The sequence below is a fragment of the Neodiprion lecontei genome, chromosome 4 (assembly GCF_021901455.1).
Source record: "Neodiprion lecontei isolate iyNeoLeco1 chromosome 4, iyNeoLeco1.1, whole genome shotgun sequence".
NCBI lineage: Eukaryota > Metazoa > Arthropoda > Insecta > Hymenoptera > Diprionidae > Neodiprion > Neodiprion lecontei.
Window position 1 is genome coordinate 36415551 of NC_060263.1, and position 11635 is coordinate 36427185.

An 11635-nucleotide genomic window follows, 5' to 3' on the forward strand; every position below is an offset into this window, starting at 1 on the left:
AATAATTGCCTCCGTACGTGCCTCGCACATTGTCAGTAAATCTATGTCACGCACGCGTCGCAAAAGTTTTATGTACGTGTATTTCAACGATTTATGATATCTTTATAATATAACGATTTATGTTTATCTTGGATAATCCTTTGAGAATTACGTGGAATTTTCTCATCACGTCTGCAACATTATAGTTCTACATGATGGAAAAGCACACGCGATTATAGAGCTTACAATATAGAAGCTACACGACTTCATCGCGAAAAATTTGACGAATGAACATGAATTTCCAGAGCATGAGGCATTCAATTTATCGTTCATATGTGTAATAAAACATGATGCATGTCGTGTGGAATGTTCTCGGCGTCTCGTGAAGCTTGTTATTTTGAAATTTTCGCAAAGTATTTCATAGTTTCGACCTTGTGAGAATTTGCGGAATAACAACACGTTTTTATCACGAATGAAAAAGGCCTGTAAAGAAGTCGTGACGTCTGCATTATTAGAGTAAATGAAGCCGTCACTTCGTTTATCGCAGTTGTCGGCTAATAAATGTTGATCAATAATCAATACGAACTTTGTATTGTATCAGAATTGCCTGTACCGAGAATATGATATTTCAGTGCAATTTGTTGTCCCTCGTGCAGGATTATACCTGTAAGCGCGAGTAACTGCGAATCGAATCGAATCGGCTTGGGTAACGTTCCGTGTCGCAGACTCCTTTTACGACGAACGTTTACAGGTATAAATAGTTTGCGATAGTTAAACTGTAAAATATATGGCAAATTGGTAGAACTGTCAACTCTCTAAGCGTCGGTGTACACGAACGATAAAACCGAGGACCTGCGATCACCAGCACGAATGCCTCTGATGGCGAGTCTTCTGTAGAATCGAGAATGTTCTCCGGCTGACATGCACCCAAATTATTTACCTCCATATCAGATATTGATCAAATAATACCCTTACAGGGTGTCCCTCCCTCCGAGGATTTGTATAAAATGAATACCTCTCGTACGAGGAGCGGTTTAGAATCAGTTTTGGAAGGAATTCTATCCCGACAAGAGCTCATGTCATTCGGGGGAAATTGGGCCGTGTTTTAGATTCGGAGTATGTCTGCTGGGAAGACAGAATCAAGGGCGGATTCTGGATCAACGCGGTCGGCTCTGAGTCCGCAAGCAAAAAAGAAGGAGCGACCACCCTTCAAGTTGTGTTTCGTGAAGCAACAGGAGAGCGGTCGATCAAATGTCTCTATTTGCAAGACAACCGGTAAAGGAAAACGAGTCGATTTTATTTATAACAGCGCGTAAAAACCGCCCAATTCTTTATAGTTTTCACGCGCGTGAATGGAAACTCGCGTTTGAATTATTTGCTATAAAATTCACAATGTATGAAATATACTGAATAAAAGTTGGGGTATAAATCAACTTCCTGGTTTCATAAAACTCATTTTAGTTCGTACAGCAACAGCGAATGCTGATAGTCGTTATAATAGAAACGAGCAATGCCCTGTTTTTTATTCCTTTCTTTTTTGTTGTCATGACTCGGTGCAGAGTTTCAACATGAGAAGTCTGTATGACTAATTCTTCCTCAAACTCTGTATAAGAAGAAAAAAGACTTTCTTTGTTCTTTGCGAAACACATTCGATGGACGATCAAATTAGTAACTTGTTAATATTTGATTAATCTCGCTGAATATCGGAAATTTTTACATTTACATTTCTGATTATTGTCAATTACTGATGATCAATTAACTGAATTGAATTTCAGAAATTTCAGACATTCTTACCGCTAACTTTTTTCTGGTACTCATAAATTTTGTCCGTTTCTATCGCCGGTTACATTTAAACCAACGATAAGTTGCAGATTTATGCTCGATATTCTGGTTGTTTGGTAGTCTGTTCTTATTCCAGCCAACGTATTAACTCCGAAATTTTACTCTCGCGATGCGGAGCCATGCGATTCTCCTGAAATCAGTCAAACAGTGGCCAAAATCACCGAGGAAGAGCAAAGAGTCCCCAAGACGGTCCACCGTTGGCCCCTTCTTACCAGCCATACGTGAGTTATCAAATCTTCAAAACAGACAACAAGAATTAATGAAATAAAATGAAAAAAATGATAGGTGTTGAATATTTGTTTGTTACCGCCCCGGAGTTACATTACATTAAATAGTATAGGTATACAGTACACGTAGGTTGTGAAAGTCGGTATTAGGTATGTCCTACAATTAGCACCGAAAGCTGTAATTGCAACTTTCTCAAAAGTAAATTAAAAACCTATTTAATAGTTAACATATTAATCTTTCTCATGCGCGGCACGAACTGCTGCGCTTTCCCTATTTGATATCGGATCCAGTATTTTCCGCTTATTTTCTTCTCATTTCTACTGTTCACCCGACTAATCTTGAACTTCGAGTTTACGGTTCGGTGCACTGAACTTTCTTTCCAGATCTAAACGCGTCGCGGTAACATTTGTCGCCCTACATATTTTCGCCTCGAATACCGTTGTATGAACTCAACGAATATCTCAAGTTGCGAATGAATCGGATATTACTCCAGATTGGTACGCTAAATATCTGAATAAAAATAAATTTACGCCTTTGCAAAATATAACAATAATTCTTTCGAAGAGAGAGTAAAATCCTTGAAGCAGATTGATCTCCGATTCTTATTCTTGTAGTTGTTAATTAATTTTTAGTAAATTTTACTTTCAATTTCTTACTGTAAATTAAATCACCGTCTTTTGTATCATATACGCAGGTATGTCAAAGCATGCGTAGCCAATTTAGATATTGCCTGCCACTCCCGCCCATTATACATATAGTACGTACGCTGTACTATATCTGTACAAATCTACTTTCTTGTGTGCCTGTAACAGATAATAGTCCTCGATTACCACTATTATTATCGTTGATAAAATAGCTATTTTGTTCCAGGTATGGCTGGTGGCACGATAGGGGAATACAACCGACAGACCCACGCTTCAACTTTCATAAGAAGACATCAGACATGGTCAGCTACCAAATGAGGATCTACGCCATAGACAGGAAGTTGAAGGGTCTCGGTTATTAACCTACGCGAAAGAGTCGGAGCCCCTATTGTGGGAAAACCTAACATTGTATAATATGATAGTGCGGTTAGATTTCTAAAAAAGTCTGCATACTGTAAAATTTCAATTTTCCCGTACTGACAAGTATGCTTATAGTTTGCACGACAAAAATTACATACCTAGAACTGCAAATAGATCGGTCGTAGTGTTTTCACGTAATATCTGATTTTCGGCAAGGCTAATCCTCAACTCAACGTTAATTGCGCCTTGATTATTAAGTCAATTGGCATCCTTTGACTGGACGTAAGCTACGTTCTAACCGAGGGTACGATCATTTACTTTGGAATAGATTTTATTTATAAGCATATTGGCCACAGGCGCGATTAAATTTGTTCAATGTGTACAAAGTGCGATACGTAGTCCAGAATTTATCTGATAACGTATGCTTCGTCTCCAATGTTTGAGAAAAACTTCAATTCTATAGTGGATGGAAGTTATAATATATCTTGCGAGTAGTTTATTAGACTGTCTTTATTACAGTATTACATAATACGAATGTCACGAATATCTTGTACATTAGTTTTTATTTTTGTTGATTATATACTTATTTTAGAAACGAATAAAAATAGTAGTATAGTCAGACACGCAGTGATAACGGGAATAATAAACTTCATTTCTTCACCTGCACGAGTTGCGTACATTATCTTCATTGATGTGACTCGTACGAATAATATTTTCAATTCAAAATTACGCAAAGCGCAATTGCTTCTTCACTGCCTCCAAGAAGGCGCATTTTATTATAATAAGACCTAATGTGGATATATCTTTATAATTTATTATCGATCTCCTCGGTATAAAGTATAGGTATAAAAATATTTACTGAGCATTATATTCACGATAAATTATTCCTCACCCGACTATTTATCTATACACATGTTTGTATTTTTTTCTTGATAACGAGGCGGACAGTAATAGATTTCGTATTTCGAGGTGGACAGTAATAGATCGAGTGGAATATCCCTGTGAATTTGAAAAAAATTTCATGGTATTATTATTTTTGTAGCAATAATTCACTGAAGTACGGATTTCTCAGATTAAAAATTTTAGCCAGATTGGAAAATTCGCGCAAAAACTAAAGTGATATACTTGATGACATGCGTTAGTGGTGAGAAATTTTAGTTGCCAAAAGCTCGTCTCGTACATTTTTTCACTCAATTACAATTACAGTGCCACGTTTAGTATGAATTATCTCCGTTTAATCGCTACTACGCGTAGCGGTTGAGCAACCGCGTCGTAGCCAGTGGAGTTAACGCACTACAAAACGACGATATAACAGGCGTACGTGGCACATTTCCGTTTTACGTACGAGTGTGGAGCGTGAAAGGGTTTCGAAGATTTAAATTTTGGCGGGATAGCGGGACCACCAATCGATACTTGCAAGTCGATACAGTGAAGTCGATGGAGTTAAATGAACCAATAGAATTGCCGGATTTGTAGTGACTCCATATTTCTCGACGAATCTCGAACTAAACCGGTCAATCGGAGGCCGCCATTGGCGATTGTTTTATTTTCTGAGTCCGTGTCGCGATAGAAAAAAAAGTTAACGTAGAAGCTTGTCAATATTCCGCCAAAAATGAATCCCGGCGTGGAAGAGGACACGCGACTTCCCGAGGATTTAGTGGATGATATCGATGAAATATCGCCGCCGGAAAGGTAAGCGAACGCTCATAAATACTGTCGGTAATTTCAGGAATTTCTTCAACCTTAAATTATTCCAATTCCGGCTGTCCGACATTACCTGTTGCTTTGGAAGCGCAGGTGCCAGTCTTCCGCGCAGGTGAGGTTAAGAAATCCTTGCTTGGATTTTCGACCTCAAATCACAACAAACCTTCATACTGACCGGGTCTATATTCTCAAAGTCGTTTACCGCGGTTAACCGACAAAACCGAGGCTGCAATGGACCAGAACAGTTGGTTCCACAGGTTGTTTTTCCCTCCAAAAATACGCACTGCACTTGGGCCCTTCTCCCTTTATCGTGATTTATTTTTACGGTGAAAAGTGGCTACACCTATACCTAGTTTTTGGGCAGATGTTTAGATTCCGTGTTCAGAGAAGCAACAAGTGACCATCTTGAAACTGATCCCTCGTGTAGTCGAGCTTAGCTTTTAGCCACGAAAAAATACGGATACACATTTTTCACCCTATAGTTACACACGTTCATCTTCTTCGTATTTGCCGAAAACTTGAGTCGGCGTCAGAAATCCTTTATTGAGAAAATTTACATTTTTCTGTCAACTTAGGCTACTGTGGTTTTGTATATCAGTTTCCCCATTTTGTCTTCTACCTTGTTATCTGATACTCGATTTCTTTGTGTATGAATATTCTCTGTCTGCAGTCCTAGACAAAATCCTATCATATCACAAATAATACTTATCACCCAGTCATTCAATTTTTTTCTATCTTCAGTTATTGTTTTAATTTATTTCATATCGTTTTAAAATCATCAAAAAGCATTGTTCTTAAAATTAACAATTTCAAGCTGGCTTCTCATTCTTACAGAGTATCCATATTCAACGAATATGAAAGTATGCATTAACGTTCAACGTTGCAAAAGTAAAAAAATCATGGAGACTAACTTCAAGTGAAAAAAAATATTTCGACGTTCTGTGCTCAATTGAAGAACAGATTTTATGCCTAGCCTATATTTAGGAAAGTTAGAGACAACTATTTACCGTTTTGATTAAATTGATTCATGGTACTTACAGTATTAAAAATGCTCATTGTATTCATTGGGCACTTGCTTTTTTTATTGTCTCTGAAATTGATGCATATTTCATCTACAATCTTTAGCAAGCGTATACGGTTGGATGATGGCTCTAACAACAATCTCAACAGCACGTTAAATAGTGCAACAAAAAACAATACACGCTGGACTTGTGCAGGAGATACAAGTCTGGTAGAGCCAGAGATTCTGGAAGATATGGGTGTCAGTATGTTGGAAGACGAAGAAATGAGTGGCGGATCAGTGAAAAAATTGAAAACACACGAGTGCACCATCTCACCAACTGGTTCTCAGAACAGGAGAACGCAATCTACAGAGAATGGAGATATTGTTTACGGAAGTCACAGTACCATGTATCGAGATTCAAGTTTTGAGACTGTTCATTTAGAGAGGTAGGTAATATCCCTTATGAAGGTAATTTTTACATTTTCGATCTGTGAACAACCTTAGCAGAATTGTGATCAAAGCCCATTTGTACATTATGTGGTAGAACTTAGGGATCCAATAATAGGAATGAGATATCTCGCTTGTGACTCATTCTGTTTTGAATTCTTAGCTACTGTTAGAAGAGAACTCATTTCATATTATGCAATTTTGCAAATTACAGTTTCCATACCACAGTAATGAAGTAATAGAATTCATGAACTCAGTTTGATTTATTCTAATCAAGGTTGAAGGTAGTAACGTTATCGTAACGAAACATTGGGGAAGTAATCACTATTTTCTTAATTTTACAATGATTTTGAAGGAACTAAGATTTCGAATCATGAGTGTTTTTATTTTGTTATTGTTTATTAAATTTCAGACAATTCCAAAGCTGTCAAATTTGATGCTATTTGATGTTGTTTTTTCTCAGCATCAAACGTTACGATAATGTTACTAACTTCAATATGATTAATTCTTGAGACGAATGTTCATTTTCACGGCTTTGTAATGATTGGTTATTAATAAATTTAATAACTTGTTCACAGATCAGAGAGATCACAAGATCCATTTGAGTTGGAGGATGCTTCTGTATATTTGTCTATCGGCAATGAGTCTGGTTATTCGTCAAGAGTTGAAACAGAAACATTTGGAGACATGAAACAAAGTTTCAGCAAAGATGAATTGGGAGACATGGTAGATAAGAACGGATTGGATCAATTTTATTTGTACAGACGAAAGAAAAGACCGTCTATTACTGGTGAAGATAAATTCAACAAACTCTCTGACGAAATGATTCTGATGATCTTAAGGTGGCTTCCGAAAAAATGCTTGGTAACCACCATCTGAATTTTCTCTACAACGTGCATTTCTGTTTCTATTTTTACGTATTTAAATATTTGTATAATCTGTCTTCAGGTGCGTTCAATGCTTGTTTGCAAACGATGGTGTCAGATTGCCCGTGACGAGGCATTGTGGAGTCGTTTAGACCTTGGTGGTAAAGTTTTGGGAGAAGGAACCCTGGGACATATCCTGCCACGAGGTGTTCAAACATTGAGACTGGCTCAAGCAGAAATCGCAGACCCAGTATTTCAGCCAAGCAGTGAAACTCTGAACGAAAATTACGTCAGTAAGCTGCAATACCTAGATTTGTCAATGTCCGTTATATCGCCTGATGGATTGGCAGCTTTGTTATCCGTGTGTAAATTTTTGAAAAAATTATCTCTCGAGAAATGTACACTGAATAGACTTTGCTGTACTGCTATAAGCAAAAATCAAGACTTGGAAGTTCTAAATTTAACCATGTGTGAAGGAATTGATATAAAATGTCTCCAGGATGTTCTAAAATTGTCAAGGTGAGGTACTTGCTTCCCAATTTATACTTGTTATTTTTTATTTGAAAGCTGTAATCTCAGTCTTATTTTCATTATTGTTACCTGTATAACATTTCTTGTTCATTTTAGATTGAATGCTCTTAACGTTGCTTGGTGTGGCTTGGATTTAGAATGTATGACATTACTTTGTCGACAATTACCAAGCACCATTACCCGGCTGAATATTGCCGGATGTCGGAAAACCATGACAGATGATAGTAAGTATATAAATATATAAATATAAATATACATAATAATATAAATATGTATAATAATAGGCTATTAAATACTATGACCCTCGACGAAGTATTTAAAAGTTTGTTATTTATTTATTGACTTATTTTTGCAGATGTCAAAGAGTTGGTAAAATGCTGCCCGCGTATCATCGAACTCGATATGAGTGATTGTACAATGCTTACAATCAATGCCACCCAAAGTCTATTAAGCCTCACAAAGTTAGAACACTTAGCCCTAAGTCGCTGCTACAGTATTCCTCCTACCACTTATTTAAGACTAGCTCACATGCCCTGCCTAATGTACCTGGACGTCTTTGGATTAATGGCCGAACCTACTTTAGATACACTGCAAGCAAGTTGCGGAAATACTGAAATAAACAAGTTCCTATACAGTTCAGTCGCCAGACCGACAGTTGGTGTTAGGCGAACGAGTATTTGGGGTCTTAGAGTTAGAGATTAGGAAGCTAGAAGAATTGAAAAAAATCTCATTTAGTGATTTACGAAAAACCAGAGAATTCGACTAGTAGTAGGTATAGTTGATTACAAATCGCGTTTTGTCGCAGTAACTGAGAATAAATCGGACTTAATCTCTCGTAAATACGAGTAAACGATTTCTTGAAAACTGAAGTAATAATAATAAAGTAAAAAGTTCATTAAGGTATGTATTTCGAAAGTAGTGCCAGAAAGCGGTAATAGAATTGATTTTCATTTTTGTAAATAAATTCTCATACAAGACGATTAACACAATAACATAATAATAATAATAATAATAATAATAATAATGACAATAATGTTGTTAATGATCAGTCAATTATCTGCCAAATGTGCTTACTTGTTGAATATCAATTTTTTTTTTGTATAAAATCGCGAAATTCAGCACTGTAAAAAACCTGTAATACTTTGAAAGGTAATGATTATTTTTATAAATGATATTAGGAGAATTTTTCTTTCTTATTTTTATGTCACACAGTCCACACATTGTAATCTGCATAACGTGAATTAATGAATTTTACAATGCTTCTCCCGACATGAGTGATGTGAAGCGAGTTTGATTTCTTGTGATTTTTTTTTTTGGAAACCCATGATACTAGATGTAAGAATGTATGTATACTATTTTTAAGATGGATAGAAAGGAAAGTCCTTTGATACTAAAGATAATTCGGTATTTTCCTTTCTTGCATCAATATAGTACCGAATTTTCCTGGAAATCCGGGCTTACTGGATGATTATATTATTGACGACTATGTGAATTAATTATTATTATGTATATTCTATAAAAATGAATCATTATGGTTAATCTGAGTTCAATTCTCTTTTGCTTAGTTTTCAGCAATACCCAACTCACTTTAAAGTTATTTTGTTGCAAGTGTGTAACTATCAATAATCAGAGGAGTTATATTTTGGACAATTTATTAAAGAATCAAAGATACAACTGCAGAGATTGCAAAACAATACCTTGGTTACTGAAACGTGGAATCCGTTCATTCAATTTATATATATATATATAAACATTGAAATATTTGATTATAATTTATTACACAAGATACATATCAATAGGGTCTTAACGAATGATCAATTATTGCGTCAGAAGGATTTAATCTTGTAAAACGGAGTCACATGCGCAATTGACATCTAATTACTTTGTGTGGGGGGTTTGGACCAGTCCACATTTAAAATAAGGTGATCGTAACCATGTCCATGTAATTGAACAATAGCTTTAGCAGCATCAGCTCGGAATTTATAATGAACATAAGCAAATCCTTTACACGAATTAGTTAGCTTTTCCTTAGCAAGGTACAGTTTTTGAATTGGTCCAAAAGGCTTAACAAGCTCTTCCAAATCGGCGTCGGAAGTGCTTTCAGAGAGGTTGGAAATTCGGATCGCTGTTGTATCGTCACGCTTCGTCATCTGCATCGAATCTCCACGTCTATTACCGCCATCTCGCATATTGGGTGGTACGTATCTACTACCCTGAGGTTTATTTAGATCAGACATTGCTCCAGGTGCTCCTGGCACTCCAGCTGGTTTCTTATCATCTGGAACTTTACCTGGAGTAAAACATTTCAAGATTATCAGTAAATTAGAAAGATGGACTGAGAAAAGCTTAATTCTCTTTTGGTACCGAACACAATTACTGGTTGAAGGTAAAAATATTTTAACAATTGAATGGTCGGTTCATCTGAGGAATAATAAAATGTTCAAACTTTAAGGACGCAGTTCTAACATTTGGAAAAATGTTTCCTTTGAGACAAAAACTTCCTGTTACAGTATAAAATCTCTCAGTATTTCGTCTTACTTTTTCGAAATTTTACTAATACCTATAAATCTATTCTAATCGCAGAACTTGTATAGCGAGGGCTCCTGAATATTATAAAGTTTTTGGATGAGTGAATGCAAGAACTTCAAATAATGGGTAAATATCAGTATCAAGTTACCTCCAGCGAGTATAGTGTCTTTGTAAGGACACTTTGAAGTCCAGTGATCACCATTGCAGTTACGACACTTGACGACACCCTTGTCCCCGATACTCTTCAATTTGTCAAGTGAGTCTTCTTCGACCTTGTTCTCTTCTTCCTTATTTGAAATGAACTGCATGAAGACATCTTCTGCTCCGACAGTTGTGGCTGGATTTGGTCCAGGTCTGTCGTCCGAGGAGTCTCCAAACTTTGCCCAGTTTTTCCGCACGGCTATAGTCTTTGATACTATACGACGTTCCACCTTATATGTACGGACAACTTTTACTTTCTTATCGTCTTCGTTGTATTTGTATTCTGTAAGGATTTTGAATCCATTTTCATAGACCTCTGTCGGTGGTGGCAGTGCTCCTCCTTCTTCCTCAACTTCATCTGCCCAACTGGATTTAACTTCTTCTGTTACCGGCATGTCTGCAAGTTTGAAAAACACCTCTAATCTAGTAGATGGGTAAACAATAGTGTTGGGCCAAGTATATCAATCCTAACGTTTTTTCTACCTTTTACTAGTTGTTTCTCTTTAACGTTTCACATGTCTTTTAATTGTAACTTATCAAACTTTTCAGCCTCTAGAAGAATTCCAATTCAAGCGGAAGACTTTCGATTTTAAATTACTATCAATTTCCCTGTACAGGAACCTTCGATTGTTAAGAAACATTTGTTTACACCTGATTGATTAAGGAAGTGTAGATAGCGAACGGAATAATAGCGAGCAATTTACAAAGTAAACGATCTTCATAAATTTATAAATGTATATTTAGGATTTCAAAGAATGGTGGAGATCCAGAATATCTCTGCGTTTGAAAGGATAGTACGACTCAGGATGGAGCATTGAACTATTTGAGGTTAGGGTATCGCAACGTCTCGAGTATTGATACCCATCATTCCAATCAATTCATGAAAGTAGCGTCGATTAAATTTAGAAACGCGACACAATGATTTGGCAACTGGAAGACTCTTTAACCTGGTAAAATGATCGTAACATTGTAGAAGATACTGAAAATTGCATTTGAGTAGATCAACCTCACGTGTCATAAATTTTGGAATCTCAGCCGGCGTTGAGCACCTTAATGAAAAATGATATGGAATAGCAGATATTACTATTATATTACAAACTTACCTGTTCTCCGTGAGTAACGGTATCGGTGTAACGAAACGTAATACTTGGAAGATTTTAAAAGAACTTGACAACGCTTCGTCGTACATATGTCCGTCGGATAGACGATCAGCCAAAATGGAAGAAATGCCAGTGGCGTTGGGGGCGATCGCTGCTCCCTCTGTGCGTTACATCGAAAACTTTAGCGACGAATGTAGATGA

The 11635-nt window shown here is 36.6% G+C and overlaps 3 protein-coding genes across 4 annotated transcripts; 2 read left to right on the forward strand and 1 right to left on the reverse strand.

Annotated features, from left to right (window-relative positions):
* The first annotated feature begins 756 nt into the window (after nt 1–756).
* Nucleotides 757–3668, forward strand: LOC124294177. Its single transcript, XM_046738492.1, has 3 exons — nt 757–1254; nt 1898–2042; nt 2920–3668. The coding sequence occupies exons 1-3, from the start codon at nt 1098–1100 to the stop codon at nt 3053–3055; spliced, it is 438 nt and encodes a 145-aa protein (XP_046594448.1). The 5' UTR covers nt 757–1097; the 3' UTR covers nt 3056–3668.
* An 858-nt stretch (nt 3669–4526) lies between these two features.
* On the forward strand, nt 4527–8588 carry LOC107225319 (S-phase kinase-associated protein 2). Of its 2 annotated transcripts, none has more exons than XM_015665744.2 (6): nt 4527–4745; nt 5883–6206; nt 6786–7071; nt 7156–7592; nt 7701–7828; nt 7960–8588. In XM_015665744.2, the coding sequence occupies exons 1-6, from the start codon at nt 4666–4668 to the stop codon at nt 8304–8306; spliced, it is 1602 nt and encodes a 533-aa protein (XP_015521230.2). In that variant the 5' UTR covers nt 4527–4665; the 3' UTR covers nt 8307–8588. The 2 variants fall into 2 exon arrangements, with proteins under 2 accessions (XP_015521230.2, XP_015521231.2); XM_015665745.2 differs by lacking the exon at nt 4527–4745 and adding an exon at nt 4897–5014.
* Nucleotides 8589–9239: 651 nt separating this feature from the next.
* LOC107225320 (eukaryotic translation initiation factor 3 subunit G) lies at nt 9240–11594 on the reverse strand. The gene is made up of 3 exons (XM_015665747.2): nt 11438–11594; nt 10282–10731; nt 9240–9894 (listed from the first exon to the last, which is right to left on the reverse strand). The coding sequence occupies exons 2-3, from the start codon at nt 10727–10729 to the stop codon at nt 9479–9481; spliced, it is 864 nt and encodes a 287-aa protein (XP_015521233.1). The 5' UTR covers nt 10730–10731; nt 11438–11594; the 3' UTR covers nt 9240–9478.
* Between the last annotated feature and the right edge of the window lie 41 nt (nt 11595–11635).

What these genes read in the sequence shown, in the direction of transcription:
- LOC124294177 (XM_046738492.1), top strand. Translation starts at nt 1,098, where the DNA reads ATGTCTGCTGGGAAGACAGAATCAAGGGCGGATTCTGGATCAACGCGG. An exon ending in CTCTATTTGCAAGACAACCG is followed by an intron (nt 1,255 to 1,897) that starts GTAAAGGAAAAC and finishes TTCTTATTCCAG; the next exon opens with CCAACGTATTAACTCCGAAA. An exon ending in CCCCTTCTTACCAGCCATAC is followed by an intron (nt 2,043 to 2,919) that starts GTGAGTTATCAA and finishes ATTTTGTTCCAG; the next exon opens with GTATGGCTGGTGGCACGATA.
- LOC107225319 (XM_015665744.2), top strand. Translation starts at nt 4,666, where the DNA reads ATGAATCCCGGCGTGGAAGAGGACACGCGACTTCCCGAGGATTTAGTG. An exon ending in GAAATATCGCCGCCGGAAAG is followed by an intron (nt 4,746 to 5,882) that starts GTAAGCGAACGC and finishes TACAATCTTTAG; the next exon opens with CAAGCGTATACGGTTGGATG. An exon ending in GAGACTGTTCATTTAGAGAG is followed by an intron (nt 6,207 to 6,785) that starts GTAGGTAATATC and finishes ACTTGTTCACAG; the next exon opens with ATCAGAGAGATCACAAGATC.
- LOC107225320 (XM_015665747.2), bottom strand. Translation starts at nt 10,729, where the DNA reads ATGCCGGTAACAGAAGAAGTTAAATCCAGTTGGGCAGATGAAGTTGAG. An exon ending in AGACACTATACTCGCTGGAG is followed by an intron (nt 9,895 to 10,281) that starts GTAACTTGATAC and finishes GTTTTACTCCAG; the next exon opens with GTAAAGTTCCAGATGATAAG.